General features: G+C 49.6%; 1 protein-coding gene across 1 annotated transcript in view; it reads left to right on the top strand.

The window, feature by feature from the left end:
• The first annotated feature begins 5,782 nt into the window (after positions 1 to 5,782).
• Positions 5,783 to 20,214, top strand: part of PDGFRA (platelet derived growth factor receptor alpha) — a 48,514-nt gene continuing 34,082 nt past the window's right edge. The window contains exons 1-3 of the mRNA XM_045018141.1: positions 5,783 to 5,887; positions 15,358 to 15,418; positions 17,405 to 17,719. Coding sequence (XP_044874076.1) covers positions 15,370 to 15,418; positions 17,405 to 17,719 — 364 coding nt within the window. The 5' untranslated portion in view covers positions 5,783 to 5,887; positions 15,358 to 15,369. The remainder of the gene's footprint in view (positions 5,888 to 15,357; positions 15,419 to 17,404; positions 17,720 to 20,214) is intronic.

Below are 20,214 nucleotides of genomic sequence, written 5' to 3'. Positions count from 1 at the left end.
TGATTGATCCCCCTACTGCCCCAGCGAGCATATCAAAGAGTCAGTTTTTCCTTGCCTCTCTGGGCTGGATGACCTCACCCCTAAACTGGGTTAGGGCTGCTTCACGCCCAGAGCAGCCTGTTTATTCTGCCACAGTCAACACCCAGGGCAGGAGCCAAAGGAAAACAAAGCTTGTTTTCAGAGAATAAAGCCTTCAGCCTTTTGGGGGTGGGGGACATCCTTTAATGTTAAAAGCCAATTGCAACAATGAGAGTAAAACATCTCCACGTTCCTCAGTAGAAAAACTTTGGGCACAACTACCTGAGCCAACAATGTTATGAATAAAAATAAAGGTAGGAGGAAAGGGGGAGGGGAGGAAACTAACCGTTAACTTCTTTTGTCTGGCTCAGCTCCCCTGCAGTGTCACTGGATCCCTGCTATTCAAAGCCAAATTATGTTGAACAAACACACTGAGTGGAACTGGTGTTGGGGAAGAAGAACAAAATCACAGGGAGACTGTAAATGTGTGCACGTCAGCAGAGGGCCTGGCTAGCCTTGTCAGACTCAATCGAGGTGACGACTGGATTTCTTTTTCTCCTCTCTGCTTTTGTCTTCACAACGGCCAGTGTAGTGGCTCTGGGAAGCTTGATTTACTTGCACGGCTAGTTGTTTAGTCTGGCAGGGATAACAACCCTCTTGCTGTCCCCACCCCCAAATGTGGCGACAAGCGGAGGCGCTGAGAAGCCCCTTTCTCGGGGGTTTGGTGGGTCGCTTCTCCGAGTTCAACGCTTGAAACAAGATTTGTGCTTTGAAACTAAAGGTGATATGGGGGGGGGGGGGACGACGACACTACACCAACCCAACCCAAACGCGGTTGTTGCTCCTAGCCTTTCAAGCAGCCCTTTAAGAAATCGCCCTGAAGTGACTCGAATAACCTCTGATGCTAAGTGGTTTAACGATTCCAGAGAAAAAGCTGGAGACGCGTGGAAATCAGGCTGCTTATGAAAACGTGCCAAGACGCGAGGGAATTTGGTTTCAGTGTTTCTCGCTTGTAGGGCTCATTTGGCCGGGGATCAAAAATGATTTCCCAAAAGCCATTTCCTGTGGCTGCTCAAGCGCATTCGGATTTAAGGATCGGGCTGGGAAGTCATTTCTTTGATGTTTTCTACAGTAGGGAAGAAGTTCTCACCTTTCTGAATGCTACTCGGCCGCAGGTAACTGTGGTTACAGCTGGGAGTGCACAAGACGTGCCAACCTGAGTGTCGTGCTTAGCAAGGTTTGGCCGGGCTCTGTGCAGAAAAGTCACAGATCCGATTTGGGAGATTCAGTTTAATGGATCCAGATATAGCGGCCGTTTATTTAGGAGCCAGGTCAAAACAAGGGATTGATTAGTTCATTCCTTGTAGCTCGCCACCTTGGAGCGTGTCGGGAAATAAGCAAAGTTAGCTAGAAAAGTACAAGAGATGCGTGTCCCTGACCGTAAAGAGTGTCAGCTTCAAGGAGATAGCCACAAAGGTGAGGCGGGCACGAGGAGGGGTTTAGATGAAATCGGCCAGCACACTGCTTCAAAGCCCATGCTGCAAATGCTTAAACATGGGTAAGAATAATTAAAACCAGACCTCCTCGAGCTGAGACAAAGGACTCCATCCCCGCTCCATCTGATCCCACCCCACGTACAAATGACGCCGGTTAAAAACAGTGCCCGATCCGATGCTTCCAGGTTTGGCGGGCGGCATGAAGGCACACACGACAGCCAAGGAGCCCAGCGAGCTCTGTCCCGCTACAACAGAGGACAGGGATCCAAATTAACAAATCATTAGCCAGCCTAATAGCTCAGCTAGTTAAACTCAACCCGTCTCGCCCCTGGGCCGGAGGGACGCGCAGGAAAGGGTCATTATTTACAGCAAATTGTTTCTTCTCCTGGGGACCAATAGCGCTGCGGGGGCCAGAGAGGCAGCTTGAGGGCTCCCGGCGCAATGAACAGACCGCATGAGCAGCTCTGGACAGGGAACCGCTGCTCGTTTCAACCTCACTCCCCAGCTACCCCCTTCTCCGTGTGGATTCCTCCCCTCCGCTCTTGGGCCCGCCACGAGATCTGGGCTCTGAAGCACTGGCGAGCTGATCTGGGGGTAAGAGCTAGCGTTGCCTTTGGGCCAGCGCCGCAGTGTACACACACGCTGAAGTATAGGTTTGAAGTGTAAACATGTACTTTGAGGCAACAGCCCTGTCAGCTGGGCTCCCAATGTTTTGTTTAAGACGCGAAGCTCCCATCTGTCTGCCACATAAACAGTCTGCGAAGGAAAGTCCCCCCCGAGAGCACAATGCCGTCGGTTTCAGGCTGAACTGCCCCTGCCGTTAAGCCGTTGGAAGCGTTTGTAACAGAAAAGGGGGCATTTGAACCACGTGGGGTAGGGCCGAAAGCCCCCCCCCCATGTCACCCCTTTCAGGAGGGGTTAACACCTATTTGCTCGATGCGCAGCGAAGGAAAGCAGCCGAACGCTTTCTGGTTGCCCTGCGAAATGCATCCGAATCCAGCTGCGCTTGGATGGAATTCGAAGCATAAGAAAATTTGTCACAGAAGCCGAATGGGGAAGGCATGTGAACGGCTTAAAGCGCGTTTGGGGGGAGAGGGCTTGTTTAGGAGGACCGACGGTTTGTTTAAATACATCACCCTTCAACAGGCTGATTCTGGCAAAGCCATGGGGAACCACAGTGCTTGGGGGGGGGGGGGGGAAGAGTGTTTGAAAATATCCAGATGTTGAATTATATTTGAAACTGGTTTCTTAACCGTCCAGGTTCCTCCTCTCCCTCCACCAACCTCAACCCCTCCCCCCAAGCCAGTGCTTCACGTCCATTCCTCACCGTTGCTTGCACAAGTGGGCTACATGTGACAATGGAGTGCCACCTCATCACTGTTTTTGCACGCCCCGCACGGCTCAGTGATCAGGGCAGGATCCCTGCATTTCCCAAGCCTGTTTCTCAGCACAATAAGTGGAGGAGCGGAGGGGGGTGGGACAGGAGCACAGTGGGGTCTCTCTCTCTCTCTCTCTCTCTCTCTCTCCCAGCAAATGGCCCGGAGGCAGCCGGGATAGGAACAGGGGCAGAGCGGAGCCCTCCAGCCAAGGGCACACATATGGTGTGCATCTCCACTGCTTTCTATCAGCCAGATACCTAGATAAGAAAAAAAATAAACACCCAGCCTTGTAAATGGGAAGGTTTCTCGCCCTGTTCCCAAGATGGGGACCACACATGCCCCCTGCTTTGCTCTGTACAACAATCTTGTAGGATCTTAGAACAACAGAATGGAAAGGGCGTCTCGCTCTTCCCTGTGTAAACCATGCAGGGCGAGTGACACAGAGGGGGCTGGAGTCAGGGACTGAGATAAACGGCTGAAAATTTCGAACTTCAGGCACCGATCCCTTCCCTGCAACAGGCCAGAAACAGAGTCCATACAAGATGGATTATTAGCGGTATTTCCTGCTACGGAGGCTTGTACACGTTGAGTCCGATCCTATCCTCAGCTGAAGGCAAAGGGAGTTTGGCCACTGATTTCCGTGAGAGCAGGACAGGGCCTATGGCTTGTAACTAGCCACGTTGTATTTACCCTGAGGGAGGAGAGGCGCTAGATACATATTTCATGTTATAGATGGCTGTGATAGAGCCAGTAATTAAGACGCTAGGTCCCGAAATACCAGATTATCCTCCAAAGAACTGTACTGCTAAGGTGCCTTTACTTTTTCTCTAAACGCTGTGGGATCCCACATGGAAGCAGTTAGCGAATGTTTGTTAATGATCATAACAAAGGCATTATTCAAATTAGACAGGTAATTACAACCAGCAGGAACATTCCTTTCTTTTCTTTCTCTCTTTGCAAGAGTGGCTCTCCCTTCACATCTGGTCCGGACACTACAGCATCATATGTCCCCTTTATCGTTTTAGGGATTTAATACCCAGGCGATATTCACGCAAATAAATCCCAACCGAAACAAAGCTACTTTACAAAGCAACTAAAGACCTCTTTGCGATCCTGGAGCCCGTTGTGATTGATGTGAGCCTTGTTTTAAAATTCCGAATCTCACTTTTATTTAAACCCTTGTAACCATACAGGGTTGATCATTTTTGTAAGAGGCTTTGTTTTTCCTCTCTCCATCACCAGCTAAAAGAGCAAGGCCATTTGTAACCTTGTAGCTAAAATAATTCCAAGCTGCATATATTTTTCTTTGCTTGCTGATCGATTGGAGCCTGGTATTTATTTACAAGCATTACGGTATCCTGTTAGCATTCCGAACAAGAGGCTGTTCATATATCTGCCTCCAATGATTTCCTGAAGGAACATGTGGAAGCAATAGTGAGGTTGTGCACTCACCCAAGCCGAAGATGCCTTGGTGGAGAACACGCAAAAGGCTGCAGGCACTGGGAGCACCAAACAACCCAGTGAGGGGGGACCCTGCAAACGCAGCCAGAGGGCTCTCAGCTTGAACAGGATTATTACACCCCCTGCCTTTCACAGCTCTCGCTGCCCAGTCCTTGGCCTTCGGTGGATTTGCGCTTCAGAGACCAATTCTCCTTCGTTTGGGAGGGAGAAAACCACCAGAGTCTATTGCTTGACTTTGAGAACAAACTTCTTTTGTTTAGTAACGAACGAAGGACCAGCGCCTATAAAGGCAAGGCGGGAGAACGGGAAAGCTGTGCAGGAAAAAACGAGGACGCAATTTTAACATACATTCCTCTAGGACACCCTCCCCGGCAGCACGCACCCTGCCCACCCCACGTTCTGGCCTGGAGAAGGGGATGTAAAACGCACCTCAGCTCCCATTCCTGGGGCTGCAGTGCCCCCTCGCACCCAGCAGCTGAATAACTCCAGTTGCACGAAGCTGTGCTCTCTGTGCCTCGTTTGGCAGGAGCTAGCCAGAAAGCGAAGAGCAGCCCCATCTGACTCCCACGATTACATCTCAGTCTCTCACACACTTATCTCCAGCAAATAGCAACAATCGAGCCCGACGAGATACGTGTATCTCCCGACTGGGGATCAAAGCCCTGGCCGGAGACTATTCTAAACCGAGTCATTCAAACCCGCAAGGCTTCGACTGCAATGTCTGTCCCAAGCTCCTTAATGCTCTGCGGTGGCTTTGGAAGTTGAGCGAGCCTAGGAAGAGAGGGATAGAGCACATGGTCCTCCCATGTGAAACAGCAGGGTTCGGACAGCGTTCTCTTTCGTTGTTCCTTTCATTCATAAATACTAGGAGCTCGCCTCTGTCTGCGAGTGCCAGGCGCTTCACAGCCATCCAGCCATCCACCTTTCTACACCAAGCCCCAGCTCAGTCGGGCATCAAAGACATCACTAAACTACCAATTCATTTCCATCTCAGCTTCTTCGTCCATGCCCGGACACGGGGAGAGGGAGCTCAGCCTAAGCGGCCGCCCCACCTGCACAGAGCGTGTGTGGAGGGAAGCTCATTCGTGCCATTGGGAACACGGTGGGTTTTCAGGAAACTTTTTCCCCCTGCAGTGCAAAACTCTCAAATTCGCCCCCCATTCCCCGGCCATATGGCTCCACTTGCCGCCCCTCCTCTCCGCGGCTGGAGATTGACTGGCCCCCCTGCCTGCGTAAGAGCCGCTGGAGGCTGGGCTTCAGGCGCGGACCGGACCAGAGCGGCTCTTATTCTGAAGGGGCGGGGGAGGGGGGCTCATTTCCTGACAGCTATTTACTTAAAGCAAATGATTAGTTTTGGAAGGATGGACTCTAACATCGAATCAATTACAAGACGCGGTCTCTGAGAGCACTGCAGTCTGAACTGGAGGGAGCGAGGGAGGAGGAGGAGGAGGAGGAGGAAAAGTCAGAGGACGTGGACATATTTTTGATTCTTTCTCTAGACTTTTCATTGCGGATTAACGTGTGAACGGGAAGGTAAGGGGGGGGGGGGGGAGTTCCACTTTTATGCTCGTTCCAGGGGACGTTGCCGATCCGGATCCAAGGAATGGAAGGTTGCTGGGGATCAGCCCCTGTGTGGACTGGAGAGCCAGGGCACGGGGGCGGCTCACCTCAGGGGATCCTCGCTGGAAACCCTAACTCTGGAAGTTTGCGCCTGAGACTCAAAGGGCGCTGGAGACTCGCTCCTCGGCGGGCAGCTCCCTCCTTGGGGGGCTCGCACGGGGAGTCGCTAGGGCTGGGAAGGTGGTTTGTCCCGGGAAGGTGACGCGTTTCCCCTCCAGTGAGAACGCTCTGAATGGAGGTAGCGCGCTTTGTTGGAGAGGGTTGGGGAGAGGGGCGATGGGGGGTTGGATGGAGACGGGGGGGCGGGCGAGGTCGGGGCACTCGCTAGACCCCGAGAAGGGAAGCGAGGGCACTGGCCGAGAAGCGAAGGGTGGGCACGTATCACCGATCCCCTTCGACTCCAGAGATGGATGGAGCAGGAGCTCCAGTGGCCTGGGGGCAGGGGAGAGAGCAGCGATCGCCCGGCAGTGGCGGGGCCAGGGCCCCCCGACAGTCCGGACTGGGGGGCGGCAGCCGGGGCCCACCCTTCGGGGGACGCGGGGGGCCCTGTCTGGAGGAGGCTGCCCCGCTGGCGGAAAGGCTGCGCTAATGACAAACACATTTGGGCTGGGGCGGAGGGGCCACCGCGCCGCATTCCTGCCGCCGGGCTGGGAGCGATTCCGGGGACGGAGCTGGGAGCGGGCTCCGCGCCCCTCTATCCCCAATCTGGAGTGAAGCCCTTTGTGTGAAGACCGGGATCGGCGGAGGAATCTCGTAACGGGAAGGAAAGCGGAGAGTTTGGCGAGGAGCTCGGATCAGCTCTGGGGGCAGCGTACGCGGGGAGCTGAGAGGGTTTGGCGAAGGTAAGAGGAGGGTCTTTCTCGGACCCTCCCTTGGCCGCTGTGGTCCCAATCCCCCCTTGGCTTTTATCTAGCCCTCCTTCCCTCCACCAGGTCCGACCTGCCGTCCCTCTCCTCCATTGTCCCTCCCTCGTCCTTTCCTGCCCCTCCCGAGCCCCCTCCCCTGGCGGGGACTGTCTGTCTGCAGGGGCAAATCATCCCCCACCCCGATCCCTGCGCCCAGGGGTTTTACACCTCGCTCTCCGTTCTCCCTGCAAGCGGGGAAGCTGAACTCTGCGCTCTGGGCTGTTACCTGGCGGTGTCCCAGTTCACACACACCCAGCTGCGCTCCTCGTGCGATGGACATGCCAGAGCCACAGAGCTGCCAGCATCCCCTAGCTGTCTGCTCCCTCCCTGGCAGCCGCTGCAGCCCGGGCGGACGAGCCCTCTGAGTTGTGCCCAGGGAGTGTAAGGGACCATCAGCCCTTGGCGGCTTGTGAGGTGTTTGGTTGGATTTTGTCGGGCGCTGAGGTTGAAACTTGCTGACCCTGCCGGGCTGGAGTCCCCTGGAAAAGTCCCGAGAGGACTAGGAAATGGCTTCTTGGCTCTTTTCTGCATTGCTCAACATTTTTGGACTGGGACCCAGCAGTGAGTAGACACTCCTAAGAACAGGGCTGGACCGTGTTTTGGAGCAAGATGGATGGATCTAGGGAGGCAGGACCAGCCTTCAAGACTCAGCAACACGTCTGGGAACAGAGACGGATAAATCCCAGGAGAGAGCGCGCTGCCTTTAGTTCCTGTGAGGTAACTACAACGACAAACATCGCTTTAATTGCGCTCCTGCCTGGATTACAGGGTTATTTTCTGTCTGGTGTTTTCAACCCCACCGCATGCAAATTCTCCAATTGCTTTGGCGACGTCCCACCCAGATGTGTAATAATCCCTGCGAAGAGCGCCTTGCAAACACAGGAATCAGCTGCATCCCCGGGAGGAGATTTGGGAGTGACACGTCTGGCGTGCACACATCTGTCTCCGTGCCCACTCATCAAACGGGTGGTCCCCGGAATGCGGATTGCGCTCGCCCCACCGAGCGCGTCCAGATGTGACTGCGTCGTGTGTCAGCCGTGGAGCGTTCCCGGGTTGAGAAGGTTTGAGGTCAGGCAGAGAGAGAAACTCTTCCCCCCTATCCCCAGTGGACGCCTTAATCTGCGCAGGGGAGTCCTCAGCCTCGGATCCCCTAGAGACCGGGTGCATAGACAGGGTGAATTTCTAACCTCTTCGAGTCCCCAGGAAAAGCGGGTTTGGGGGACCCTGCAGACTCCTCACAGCCGCTGTGGAGATCTGCTGGCACGTGGAATAGTGTGGCCTAGGATTCCTGTCTGAAGTGGCCCCTAAGGCTTGGAGAGGGGATTGAAAAAGAAGTTCTGAACAAGCGCGACAGATCATGGAAATGTGGCGCTTGGAAAACATTGAATCACCCCAGTAAAGACCGAATTTGTGGGGCTCCTCCCCACCTCTTGTTTCGTTTCTGTCTGGCTCGCCTAAGGGTTGTTGCTTCAGCTTGGCAAAGGTCTTGCTATTGTTTCCTATGAAAATAGCGAAGTGGCTGAAATTTGACGTCACTGACGGGTTCTCTCATTGTTCTTGGGCTCTTTAGGTTAATCCTTTCTCGCTAGCTCTCAGCTCCCTTGGCTTTTCCAATCTGGTAAACATTATAGATAAGTATTCCCTAAAATGTGTTGACTTTCTTCGCTTCGGGGTACCCTAGGATCATTTGGCCTTCACTCTCTCGGAGTCAGTCAATGAGTGGCAAGCGTTGGCTAGAGTGACGTTTAAAAAACAGAACAGGGGATTTGAAAGTGTGAATGTAAACATTCCCCGCCCCCCAAACTAAACAAACTGATAACATCAAGGCAGTCTTTACAATGTCCAGTTGTTCCCTGGCAGTGGAGACTGACTGGGCTTCCCGGTTGAGCCCTGTGTGTGTATGCATGCAACCCGTAATGCCAAAGTCCTGTAGACTTTAACAGAAAGGGGTCACACGGTTGGTTTTTTTAATGTAATCGAGAATTATATTCCCCGCCATAGGATTTTGGTTCAAATAAAGGACATCATTTTTTATTGAAATGTATAGGGATTTTAGAGTAGTTTTCATAGCACCCTATTCAATTTCCATGGACTTTACTGGTTTCATCTCTATTAAGTTCTCCAGGAATTTTCCATATGTGTGAGTGTGTGTACTTGGGTTTTTGAACCCAGGCTGAAATGTTAACCTGACCTAGTGAGAGTGGAGTTGGGGAGAAGAATGGTTTGATGGATCTGACACAGTTTCCTCCAGGCTGAAATCTCAAACCTTGGTTTCTCGCAGAGGAGAATTGGTTGCGCCCTATAGGGAGAGAAGGAAATTAGTGGCCTCTTCATCTGAGTCAGGTCTGGGAGGGAGGGAGGAATTACCGAGCTCCGTCCTTCAGCTGTGTGTGTATATATATCTATATTCTATAGGAATGTTGATTCTGCAGTTTTTCCCTGCCAGCAATTAGTGCCATACGTTTCCGTGTGTGCATAAGGGAAACATCTCAGCCTCCTCCCATAAAGCTGGGGGCGGGATGTAGGTGGCGAGAACATACCTAACCGTTCACCAGTTGTTAGCATCGACAGTTAAAAAAGGCAGCCAGAGAAACTTCCTCCCGCAAACAAAGCCTGTTTGGTTTAACAGAAGTGCTGAGGTTGCTTTCGCAGCCCCAAATCAGCGCTGTGGGGAGGGAGTGGGGGACGAGGCGTTAGCTAAACGGCTAGCGCCGGAGAGCAGGGCTGGTGCCTGTGTGGTGTGACGTGGTGGATAGGCTGGATGGTGCCAGACAATGTTTTCCCATGGGAAGAGGCAGGAGTAGATTATTCAATCTGGGGCAGGCTGAGCTCTGCAAAAGCCTTTTGCGGTGTTGTACTGCCCCCTAGCAGTCATTCTTATGGTTACCGCCTGAGCCCTACAACGTTTATGGCATATTGGCCAGATTCTAGACCCGGGTAGACAACCTATGACACGGGTGCCGAAGGCGGCACCTGAGTTGATTTTCAATGGCACTCTCACTGCCCAGGTTCTGGCCACTGGCCCCGGGGGGCTCTGCATTTTAATTTAGTTTTAAATGAAGCTTCTTAAACATTTAAAAAACCTTATTTACTTTACATACAAGAATAGTTTAGTTATATATTAGACTTATAGAAACAGACCTTCTAAAAACGTTAAAATGTATTACTTAAATTAAAGCCAATAAATGAAGACTCGGCATACCACTTCTGAAAGGTTGCCGACCCTTGTTCTAGACCAGGGGTAGGCAACCTATGGCATGGGTGCTGAAGGTGGCATGTGAGCTGATTTTCAATGGCACTCACACTGCCTGGGTCCTGGCCACTGGTCTGAGGGGCTCTGCATTTTAATTTAATTTTAAATGAGGCTTCTTAAACATTTTAAAAACCTTATTTACTCTACATACAACAATAGTTTAGTTATATATTATAGACTTGGAGAAAGAGACCTAAAAATGTTAAAATGTATTACTGGCACATGAAACCTTAAATCAGTGAATAAATGAAGACTCGGCACAGCACTTCTGAAAGGTTGCTGACCTCTGTTCTAGACTGTGTCTGAGTAGTACCATCCCCTTAGGTTAGTCCCACTGCTTGATTTCAGTGGGGTTACACTGCTGTAAAGCGGGAGCAACACATTGAGGAATCAGGCCTATGATTCTTGACCGCAAGAATTTCCAATCTCAGGGGCCTATCCTGGCATAGGCTCTACTAGTGCAGTTCCCTACACCAACGCAGAATCCTCTTGAAATCAATGCCATTCCAGCCAGACTGAGGGGCTGTGTCAGTGGATTCAGAGACAGGATCAGACAAAAACAATGGGACAGAAACTGAAGATTTTGAGGTTCACCTTCCATTTGGTTCAAGCAAAATTTGAATTATGGAGATCTGGCATTTTAAAAAAATGCCCTAGAATCAGGGAAGAATGATCTTCAAACAAGCATCTTCATTCTTAGATTCTATTCATTTTTTTATAAGAAATGTCCCTGGCTAAGCAATGATTTGAATGCAGAGAAATATGTCAAAAAAATTGATAAAGCATCAAGCAGCATGAAAGTATATGTAAAAAGTTCAAGGGAATTTCAGAATCCCCAAACACCAGGTTCCCCTATCCCTAGTCAGAGGTCATCTGACTTTTAAATGATGGCTCTGTTTCTGCAATTACATCAGTGTTTGTGGGGAGGGGACGCAAAAGAGTCTGCCAGCATGGCTCTGACTGTAGGGTTGGGGCCATATTTGCTATTATTTGTCACCAGATGTGTAGGCTACAAAGAGATCTTCATAGAGCAGGGTGGTTTATACAGATTTTGGTACTAAGGAAAGCAGGATGTAGTAAGGTGCATTTTCAACCTCATTTTCTTTGTATTGTACTCTGGGTCAAAACTAGGGTTTGGATGCATATCATACTCTGATGGCCCTGAGCCAAAGAGGTTTGTTTCAGCTGTTTCAAAGAGCAGGGTTTTCTGAAGACTGCCTCACTGCACCCCCCAAAAAGTGCTAATAGCTTAAAATGCAAACAGACAGAACCTCCTGCCCCCACCCCCAGGCTTTCAAGTTAAACTTTCCTTTGGGTTTCCCACTTTAGACTGTCTTCTCTTTTTTAAATGTTAGGTCCTGATCCTGCAATTTGATCTGCAAGGGGAAAGCTTTATTCCTGTATTCTTTCTATGAAGTCAAAGGGGATAAGCATGGGGTTTACCCCATTGATCAGACTGCAGGATTAGGGCCTTAGATTGTAAGATCTTTGGGACAGATATTGCTTCCTGTGTGTACTGTACAGTGCTGGACACACTGTTAGAACTTCATACAGAATTAGAATTGATATTTAATAACTGTTACTTTGCTATGGTACAGGAGAGATATTCAGGCCACCCTGAATGTAAATATTTTGAAAGGGGCAGTTGAGCAACCCTCTCTTTACAAAAAAATATTTAATTTTAAATTGCACTTTGCTAATGTCTTTTAAGTGGACAGTCACAGAAGCGTTTTTGGTTTTGGTTTGTGTGGTCCTTTCCTCTTAGCACGCACGGAAATCTTCAGAACTTGCTATTGTTCACTGTACAGAGGGTCTTGCTTTTGGGGAGTCTTATAAGGAAAGGAGCCAATGACCAAGAAAATTTACAGGGGGCAGTGTCCACATATTTACATCAACCTAGTAAAGCACACCATTTTCATCCAATGTTTTCCTTTTTCTTACCTTGATCCAACCTTTCCTGGAAAAGCTCAGAGCTTCCCCAGAGAAGCCAGTTTTAGGGAGAACCTGCACTAAAAGCATCAAGCTCATTCCCAAATTAAGATAATCTCATCATTATGTTTCCAAAACCTGAAGAGATAATAGTATTTCGACCTGCTTCTGCAACAGTCTCCACTAGTACTGCAGGTGTGAGTAAATGTTGCAGGATCAAGTCTTTTTACCAAGACTATTGCTCATATGAAGTTAAAATAATTTCTGTATAAAATGACAGTTTCAAGTTGATCCATGGAGACTCGGAGTCGTTCAAATTCCATGTACCACCTTTGAGACTGACGCTCCTTTCTGCCAAAGAAATGCAGTTTGGCTGCATTAGTGTGCATCAACACTGCCATCATGTGGCCAATTGGATTAAATGCAGGTGACTGGTACCCAATGGGAATTGAGGCTATTTTCTGTAATTTAACAATGGATATACAATTCTACTTTCCCGGTGAAGGTCTTTGCCTAATTTATGACAGTATGAAAGATTAATATCACTCTTTCCTCCCTATAGTGCTGGTGCTTTCCCTCTAGCATGTGCAGAATGACTGACTGGGTCTCACATTATTTTCTATATGGATTTTTCCATCAAGGTTCACAACATTCTGGTTTTTCCAAATTTTGTTTTTAATTACACACCACAGTCAATGGAACTACTCATGGTGGTAAGCATTGTACTTGATAGCAACCATTTGCCAGACCAGGTTCTTATAAACAAAGATTTTGATTATATTCCTTTCATGATTTAGTGTTATCTAAATAAGTAATTGAAATACTAACATTTAATCTAGATCACTTAAAAAAATCTAAATAAACACAATTACTGATTTACTCTATACACTCTGCTTTATATATATTGGCAGACTAATGTGGAAATTTGAGCCCAAACTAACATTCTTTGCATGCCTCCTTATTCCCATTATAATCAGTGGGTGTCCTAGGGTGTACAAGGAATGAAGAATCACACCATAAGTATGCATACACTGCACATGTGTTTATGACCTTGGCCCAGATCCTTAGCTAGTGTAGCTCTATTGACTCAATTTACATCAGATAAGGATTAGGTTCGTGGGGTATTCTGAACTGAACCTGGGGTGTTTACTGAAGCTGACTAAACAAAAATTGTTAAAATAAAGAGCATGAAGGGCTGGGATGAACTAACTCTTTCTCTTGCCTGGGATGAGACAATTTTTTTTTGCCCACTTAGCGGCTGGAGCTAAATATACTTACTCCCACCAATAGTTTGCCTAAAGTATTGGCACCGAGTTAGGCAAACAGGCAAAAGAAGCATATGCAAGAACCCATTGGCATGGCATTGTTCTTTAGATGCATCACAATGTGCAATTCCATTCAAACTGGAATCACGATGAAGAATTATATGTGTATCCCTATTCTCTCTTTCTCAGTTGCTGTAGGTTCCTCTGGACCTTGTCCCATAGGTTAATATGTCAGATCTCAAAGAACAACCAGTCTGTCAACGAACATTTAGTAAATCCCTACATTGCTGCATTGGATTCAGGCCCCTTAGCTCCCATTGGCTTGCATGATAGCTAAGCTGTTTGACTATGTCACAGCACAGTGTCATCACCCATAGTTACACTGGGTATTATAGGCCTGATTCTCCATGTACTTATACTGATTTTATACCAGCATCACTTCATTGACTTCAAGTGAAGTTACTCCAGATTTGCATCAGGGTAAGAGGAGAATCAGATCCAGATTATTTCTGTATAGACTACATTGTTTTCAATGAATAGTCCATAAAAGCAATATATTGTGGTAAGAGATCCTTCTATCTGTAAAGGCAAAAGGAAACCTGGCAGACAGTATGGGTAACACTGTCTTGGGGAACGTGAGCTATTAGCAGTCAAATCAATAAGGCAGAGTATGGGAATTCTTTAAAGATGTACAGTGGGTTACTTATCTAAAGAAATACAGGATATAAATGTGATAAAAGTGAGAAAAGAGGCTGAAACCAGAGGACTTCTTTGATGTCCCAGAGTCTGTTATCAGTGGGAGGCAGATACATAAACACATGGCCATTATTGTTAATTGCAAAATCAGGCTGAATGGCTTGTCTTTGATGGAATGCTGTCTGTTGAATTTCTGAAGCTGTTGCATATGTTCCTTTAGCTGATAGTTTGTTGCCACCACACTGCTCAAGTCCTATTGTGTCCTTGTGGTGGGAGTAGAGGCTGTCCAGCATCTTGAAGAACTGGTGGCTAGCATGGCTTGCTGTCAACATTTAATTCATATCTGAGAGGCCTGTGTTCCACTTTAGTAGCCCATTTGTATTGTCCTTGTTCAGTATATACTGATGTTACTGTCCCTATTGAAATCAACAGCAAAACTGAGTAGGGACTGCAGGATTTGTCTTGGGAAATTTGGATAGTTTGATTACCATAAATTGAAATTATATTACGTGGCATGTAGATATACAGTTATTTGTTGCAATTACCCCTTGGACACTGCCTGCTGTCTTATGGCAATTTGCTCTGTATAGCTTAGAAGGCCAGAAAACTCCAAATAATCCATTATTCTTCATGCTGCTTGGGAAAAAGAGGTACTGTAGAAATACAACTGCAGTCTTGTGCTCCCTCTTGTGTTTTACTAGAGAACTTCAGCATGTGTTTTAAATAGAAGGTCTCTTGATCAAGGGAATTTGTATTAAATTAAACAAATGCATTTCTTGAACAAACTAAAAGGTAGATACAGTGGTAAAATAGAACTTTAGCAGATGATGGTACTTTGTAGTATAGAAAGTGGTTTTAAATATACTTTCTCTCAGGTATCAGAGGGGTAGCCGTGTTAGTCTGGATCTGTAAAAGCAGCAAAGAGTCCTGTGGCACCTTGTAGACTAACAGACGTATTGGAGCATGAGCTTTTGTGGGTGAATATCCACTTCTCTCAGAATTGCTACCATCCCATTTTGTAAACAGTCCAAAGGCCAGATCTTACCATCAGTTACACTGATGTAATTCCATTGCAACCTCACTCACTTCTATGGAATTACTCCATGCATAGAGCAATGCAATTATGGGCCCAGTTCTGCAAGCTGCTGTAGGGATTGTGGGCAGAAGGTGCAGAATTTGGCCCAAAGTGTCCTTAACCTTTCCCAGAGAGAGCTCTGTATGCAGTATGTACTCCTAAGCTGGCGATGGAGTCAGAAGCCCTGCAAATAGCTCATTGCCTTTATCAATCTTTTCACTAAGTTTACTTTTTCCTGCTTTTCTATTTTTCTGTTTCAGTTGTCCGCAGTGATGGGTACTTCCCCAAGGACATTCCTGCTCCTGGGATGTCTCCTGACAGGTAACATTCCTAAATACCCCATGTCACTTCATTCGTTCTCCTTTGTAAGTCTGGGCTTAAATCAATGCTCTACAGTCAATGTTTCAGATAGATCTGTTTTCAGTGTGATCAGTGATCATGAATCACAGCACAGATGATCAGTCAAGTGGCTGTAAATTCTTTTTTTCTGACATTAATTATAATAAAAGTTGCCAGGAAGACAGTCCCAAGCCTGTGATTAAATCTACTGAAAATATTCATACTTTTATGGACAGTCTGTCTTTTGTTACTGATTAAGGATCCCAGCTTGGTGCCCGTGAGCAGCCCAATGAAATGGATATGATACAAGGGAATTCCCTGGTGGAGGGGAATGGAATCCACTGTGCAGCTACTATTGCAGCCTCAGGGCTATAGTAACCTGTGCAGCTGCTTCTCCCTCTCCAGAGGGAAGAAGTTTGGCCAGTGGATCTGTGTCACTGCTAATGCACAAGCCATGCCACATCTCTCCCGCCAGAGTTTCTTCAGCAGCACATGGGAGCAGAGCTCCATGATGTGCAGCAGAGTGCAGGCTGCCTGGGTGGGATCCCGGCATCCTCCTACTCTGTGGCACATAACTGCTTTGGCGAGCAGGCCTTCTGTATCAGCAGAAGGAAATGGGGGGGCAGGGCAGGCTTTGCCTCAAAGTGCCAAATATAGAAAAGGCCAGCATTACTAGCTAATACAGGTAAAATACTTGCAATGGCTTGAGAAGCAGAACAGAGACCATGATGGGCCCAATCCTTGGCTCCACTAAACCCACTTTGTGCTGGTTCCCTGGCATACAAACCGTTTATCTACCTCCCAGATGATTTCTCTGGGGTCTCGGGGGCTGTGGTGCTGGGTGGGATTCTCACTTAGGGTGGGGACTGAGCCAGCCCTTGGCCAGCCGAAGTACAACTTGCCCAAACTAGAGAACCTGGCCTTGTAAATCGAGATTGCACATTAAAAGCACTCCATTACAATATCAATGAGTTATGGTTCTATTTGATCATTGGTCTTCCTTACATTTCAACTAGAGGTGGGCCTGAGCCACTTAGGGTATGTCTACACTGCAACCGCTCCCCCCTCAAGCCCCAAACTCACAGTAGTGAGTCTCAGAGCTTGGGTCTACACAGGGGCGGCTCCAGGCTCCAGCACACCAAGCGCATGCTTGGGGCGGCAAGCCACGGTAGGCGATCTGCTGGTTGCCGCGAGGGCGGCAGGCAGGCTGCCTTCGGCGGCTTGCCTGTGGAGGGTCCTCCGAAGCTGCAGGACCAGCAGACCCTCCGCAGGCAAGCTGCCGAAGGCAACCTGCCTGCCGTGCTTGGGGCGGCAAAATGCCTAGAGCCGCCCCTGGATCTACAGACTTGGGCTTGCAAGACTGACAGTATGGCACTAAATATAGCCACATAGACATTCTGGCTTGAGCTGGAGCTTGGGCTTCGAGGTGGGCTTAAAAACCCCAGCTGGAATGTCTGCATGGCTATTTTTAGCACCATAGTGCAGTCCAAATTTGTAGAGCCAAGCTCTGAGACTTGCTGCTGCAGGTTTTTTTTGCAGTGGAGACATAACCAAAGTTTGGATCCAGGCTACTTCTGTAGCCCATTGCACAAATAGAGGTCAGCTGTAATGTTCAGATACAGGTGTTGATCTAGCACGAAATGCTCCCAGAGTCTGGGGCTGTTTGGATCTGGGGTTTTGGTTGAGAGCCATCGCTAATTTCAACTCTTTGTCTTTCATTTCTCAATGCAAGTCGGGCTGAACTGAAATGAACAGCATTTTGTCTGAGAGGTTCAAAGAGGAATTATTTTGCCCTCCATAGGGAAATGCGGTGGCTGCTTTCAAAAGGGCACATTTACAGGGAGATTAGTGTGTCTGGTTTGTCCATAAACATGGCTGTTTTATAGATAAATCATTCATCCTTTCTCACATCTATGTGGTGAGCATGTTCTGCTTAGTAACTGGTTACTTATTCATTTCCTTTGACAGGACCATGGCTAACTTTTTGCCAGCTTCCATTGCCGACTGTTCTTCCAAATAGAGATGAAATGGTCATGCAGCTGAATGCCTCGTTTACTCTGAAATGCTCTGGAGACAGCGAAGTGACCTGGCAATACCCAATGGCTGAAGGAAGCCACAGAGTAGACATTAGAAACGAAGAGAACAACAGCGGTCTCTTTGTGACTTTGCTGGAAGTGGGGAATGCCTCAGCGGCTCATACCGGATTATACACTTGTTACTACAATCATACTCAAGAGGAAGATGGGGAGGTGGAGGGGAAGGATATCTACATCTATGTGCCTGGTGAGTGGGTTATGCTGTGTTACAGTGGAAAGGTTTACCTGGGTTGCTGTGTAGGAATATCAAGGACCCTATTAAGCATTTAAATGGAGAGCAACCTCTTGATCTGGGCTGGGCATGCTCCTCTTCACATTAATTTTGTTTGGTATGAATTAGTTCTCATGAAAGGTAGTGAACTGACAGCCTTGGAGGCTGAAGCTTTCTCTCCACAAAGCGCAGGAAAAAGGCAGTGCTCTCCCAGTGAATACCTCGACTCAGACATGGAGACCAGCTCTATGGGTGCACACTGCACATAGTTGTCTCCATGCCCATTGGCTTCTTTGATAAGGCTTCCAACCAGGGGAACACTAATGCCAACTATTTGGTGGTGGCTTGTGTAATGTGTTCTTTGGGACCTGTACTGAGACCAACTAACTTCATGAATACCACTATATAGTCCAGGGGTCTCAAACATGCGGCCCGCGGGCCGCATGCGGCCCGCGGAGCTCTTCCCTGCGGCCCGCGGAGCTCCCCAGGGGAGCTCCGCAGGGGCCCTCAAGAGAAAAGCGGAGGCTCCCGCCTCCACCCCTCTCCTGGAGCCTCGGCGCATAGAGCGCCGAGTCTCCGTCCGAGCGCCTGAGCCCCGCCCCGCTCAGAGCCGCGTGGGGAGGGGGCGGGGCTGGGAGCTCTGGGCTGAGCGCTGCGCTCGGCGTGGAGCTCACAGCCCCGCCCCCTCCCCACGCGGCTCTGAGCGGGACCGCCGGAGACGCGCTCGGGTAAGGGGGGGGGGAAAGCGGGACCCGCCGGGGCCGGGCCGGGGGAAGGGAAGCGGGACCCGCCGGGGCCGGGCTGGGGGGGGGGGGGAAGGGAAGTGCTCAGGGCTGGGGCAGAGGATTAGGGTGCGGGGGGATGAGGGGTTCATGATGTGGGGGCGCTCAGGGCTGGGGCAGAGGATTAGGGTGCGGGGGGATGAGGGGTTCATGATGTGGGGGCGCTCAGGGCTGGGGCAGAGGATTAGGGTGTGGGGGGATGAGGGCTCTGGCTGGGGCTGAGGATTAGGGTGCAGGGTCCTAGTGCCTGCCCTCCGCCAGTACTGGCAAGGCAGGCTTCCCTTACCCTGAGCCTCTCCAACCCCAAACCCTCAGCCCCAGCCAGAGCCCTCATTCCCCCCGCACCCTAATCCTCAGCCCCAGCCCTGAGCACCCCCACATCATGAACCCCTCATCCCCCTGCACCCTAATCCTCAGCCCCAGCCAGAGCCCTCATCCCCCCACACCCTAATCCTCTGCCCCAGCCCTGAGCGCCCCCACATCATGAACCCCTCATCCCCCCGCACCCTAATCCTCTGCCCCAGCCCTGAGCGCCCCCACATCATGAACCCCTCATCCACAGCCCTCACCCCACACTCCAAACCTCTTCCCTAGCCCTGAGCCCCCTCACATCATGAACCCCTCATCCACAGCCCTCACCCCACAGCCCAAACCTCTTCCCTAGCCCTGAGCCCCCTCGCATCATGAACCCCTCATCCACAGCCCTCACCCCACAGCCCAACCCTCTTCCCTAGCCCTGAGCCCCCTCCTGCATCATGTACCCCTCGCCCTCAGCCCCACAGCCCTCACCCCTGCACTCCCTCCTATCCCCAAACTCCGTCCCAAAGCCTGCACCCCCACCCCCTGCCGCAGCCTGGAGCCTGCATCGAGCACAGAGCCTGCATCCAGACCCCCTCCCCCACCCAAACTCCCTCCCAGAGCCTTAGGCAGTAAATCTAAGTGCGTGTTTTGTCCTTTGAGTGAGGTGCATTACTGACTGTATATATTTATTAAAACTGCGCGCGCTTAGGGGAGGAGGTGGAGAAGAGACAGGGCAGGGGCGGGGCCTCATGGAAGGGGTGGATTGGGGGTGGGGCCAGGGGCAGCAAGGGGGCGTGTCAGTGATGCGGCCCTCGGGCCAATGCACTAGTCCTCATGCGGCCCTCGGGGTCATTTGAGTTTGAGACCCCTGATATAGTCAATGGATGGTAATGGCTTTTGGTCTCTATTGACCTAAATTGGATTTGACCTGATAGCTCAGAGGCTATATATTGCTACTTTCAAATATCTGAAGTGTGGAAATGTATTAGTTGATAGAAAACTTGAGCTGCAGTGCAGGAGGATGCTCACATATTTACAGGGTGTAGGAATCAAAGGTGATTAGTAAGATGCAGCTGTATTGGAACGCCTGTCACAAGAGAGGTGGAAACAAGAAATGGCAGTGAGGGCCAGTCTGGCAAATAATGTGGTGTTTTCATGCATCATTTGCCACAATTTTCACAGCAAGACCTGCCTTTCCTGCCCCTAAACTTCCTCTCATGCACAGTGGAAAAATCTATTGGACCCAAAGAAATGACAATGGAAAAACCAATGAGGCAGTATAGTCTAGTGGATAGAGCACACGACTGTGACCCAGGAGATCTGGGTTTTGTTCCCAGCTCTGCCTCTTGCCCTCTGGGTGACCCTGGGCAAGCCACGTCCCTCCAGTGT

Source organism: Mauremys mutica, chromosome 5 (assembly GCF_020497125.1).
Source record: "Mauremys mutica isolate MM-2020 ecotype Southern chromosome 5, ASM2049712v1, whole genome shotgun sequence".
NCBI lineage: Eukaryota > Metazoa > Chordata > Testudines > Geoemydidae > Mauremys > Mauremys mutica.
Note: the sequence above shows the minus strand (reverse complement) of the source record. Positions and strands in the feature narration are given on the sequence as shown.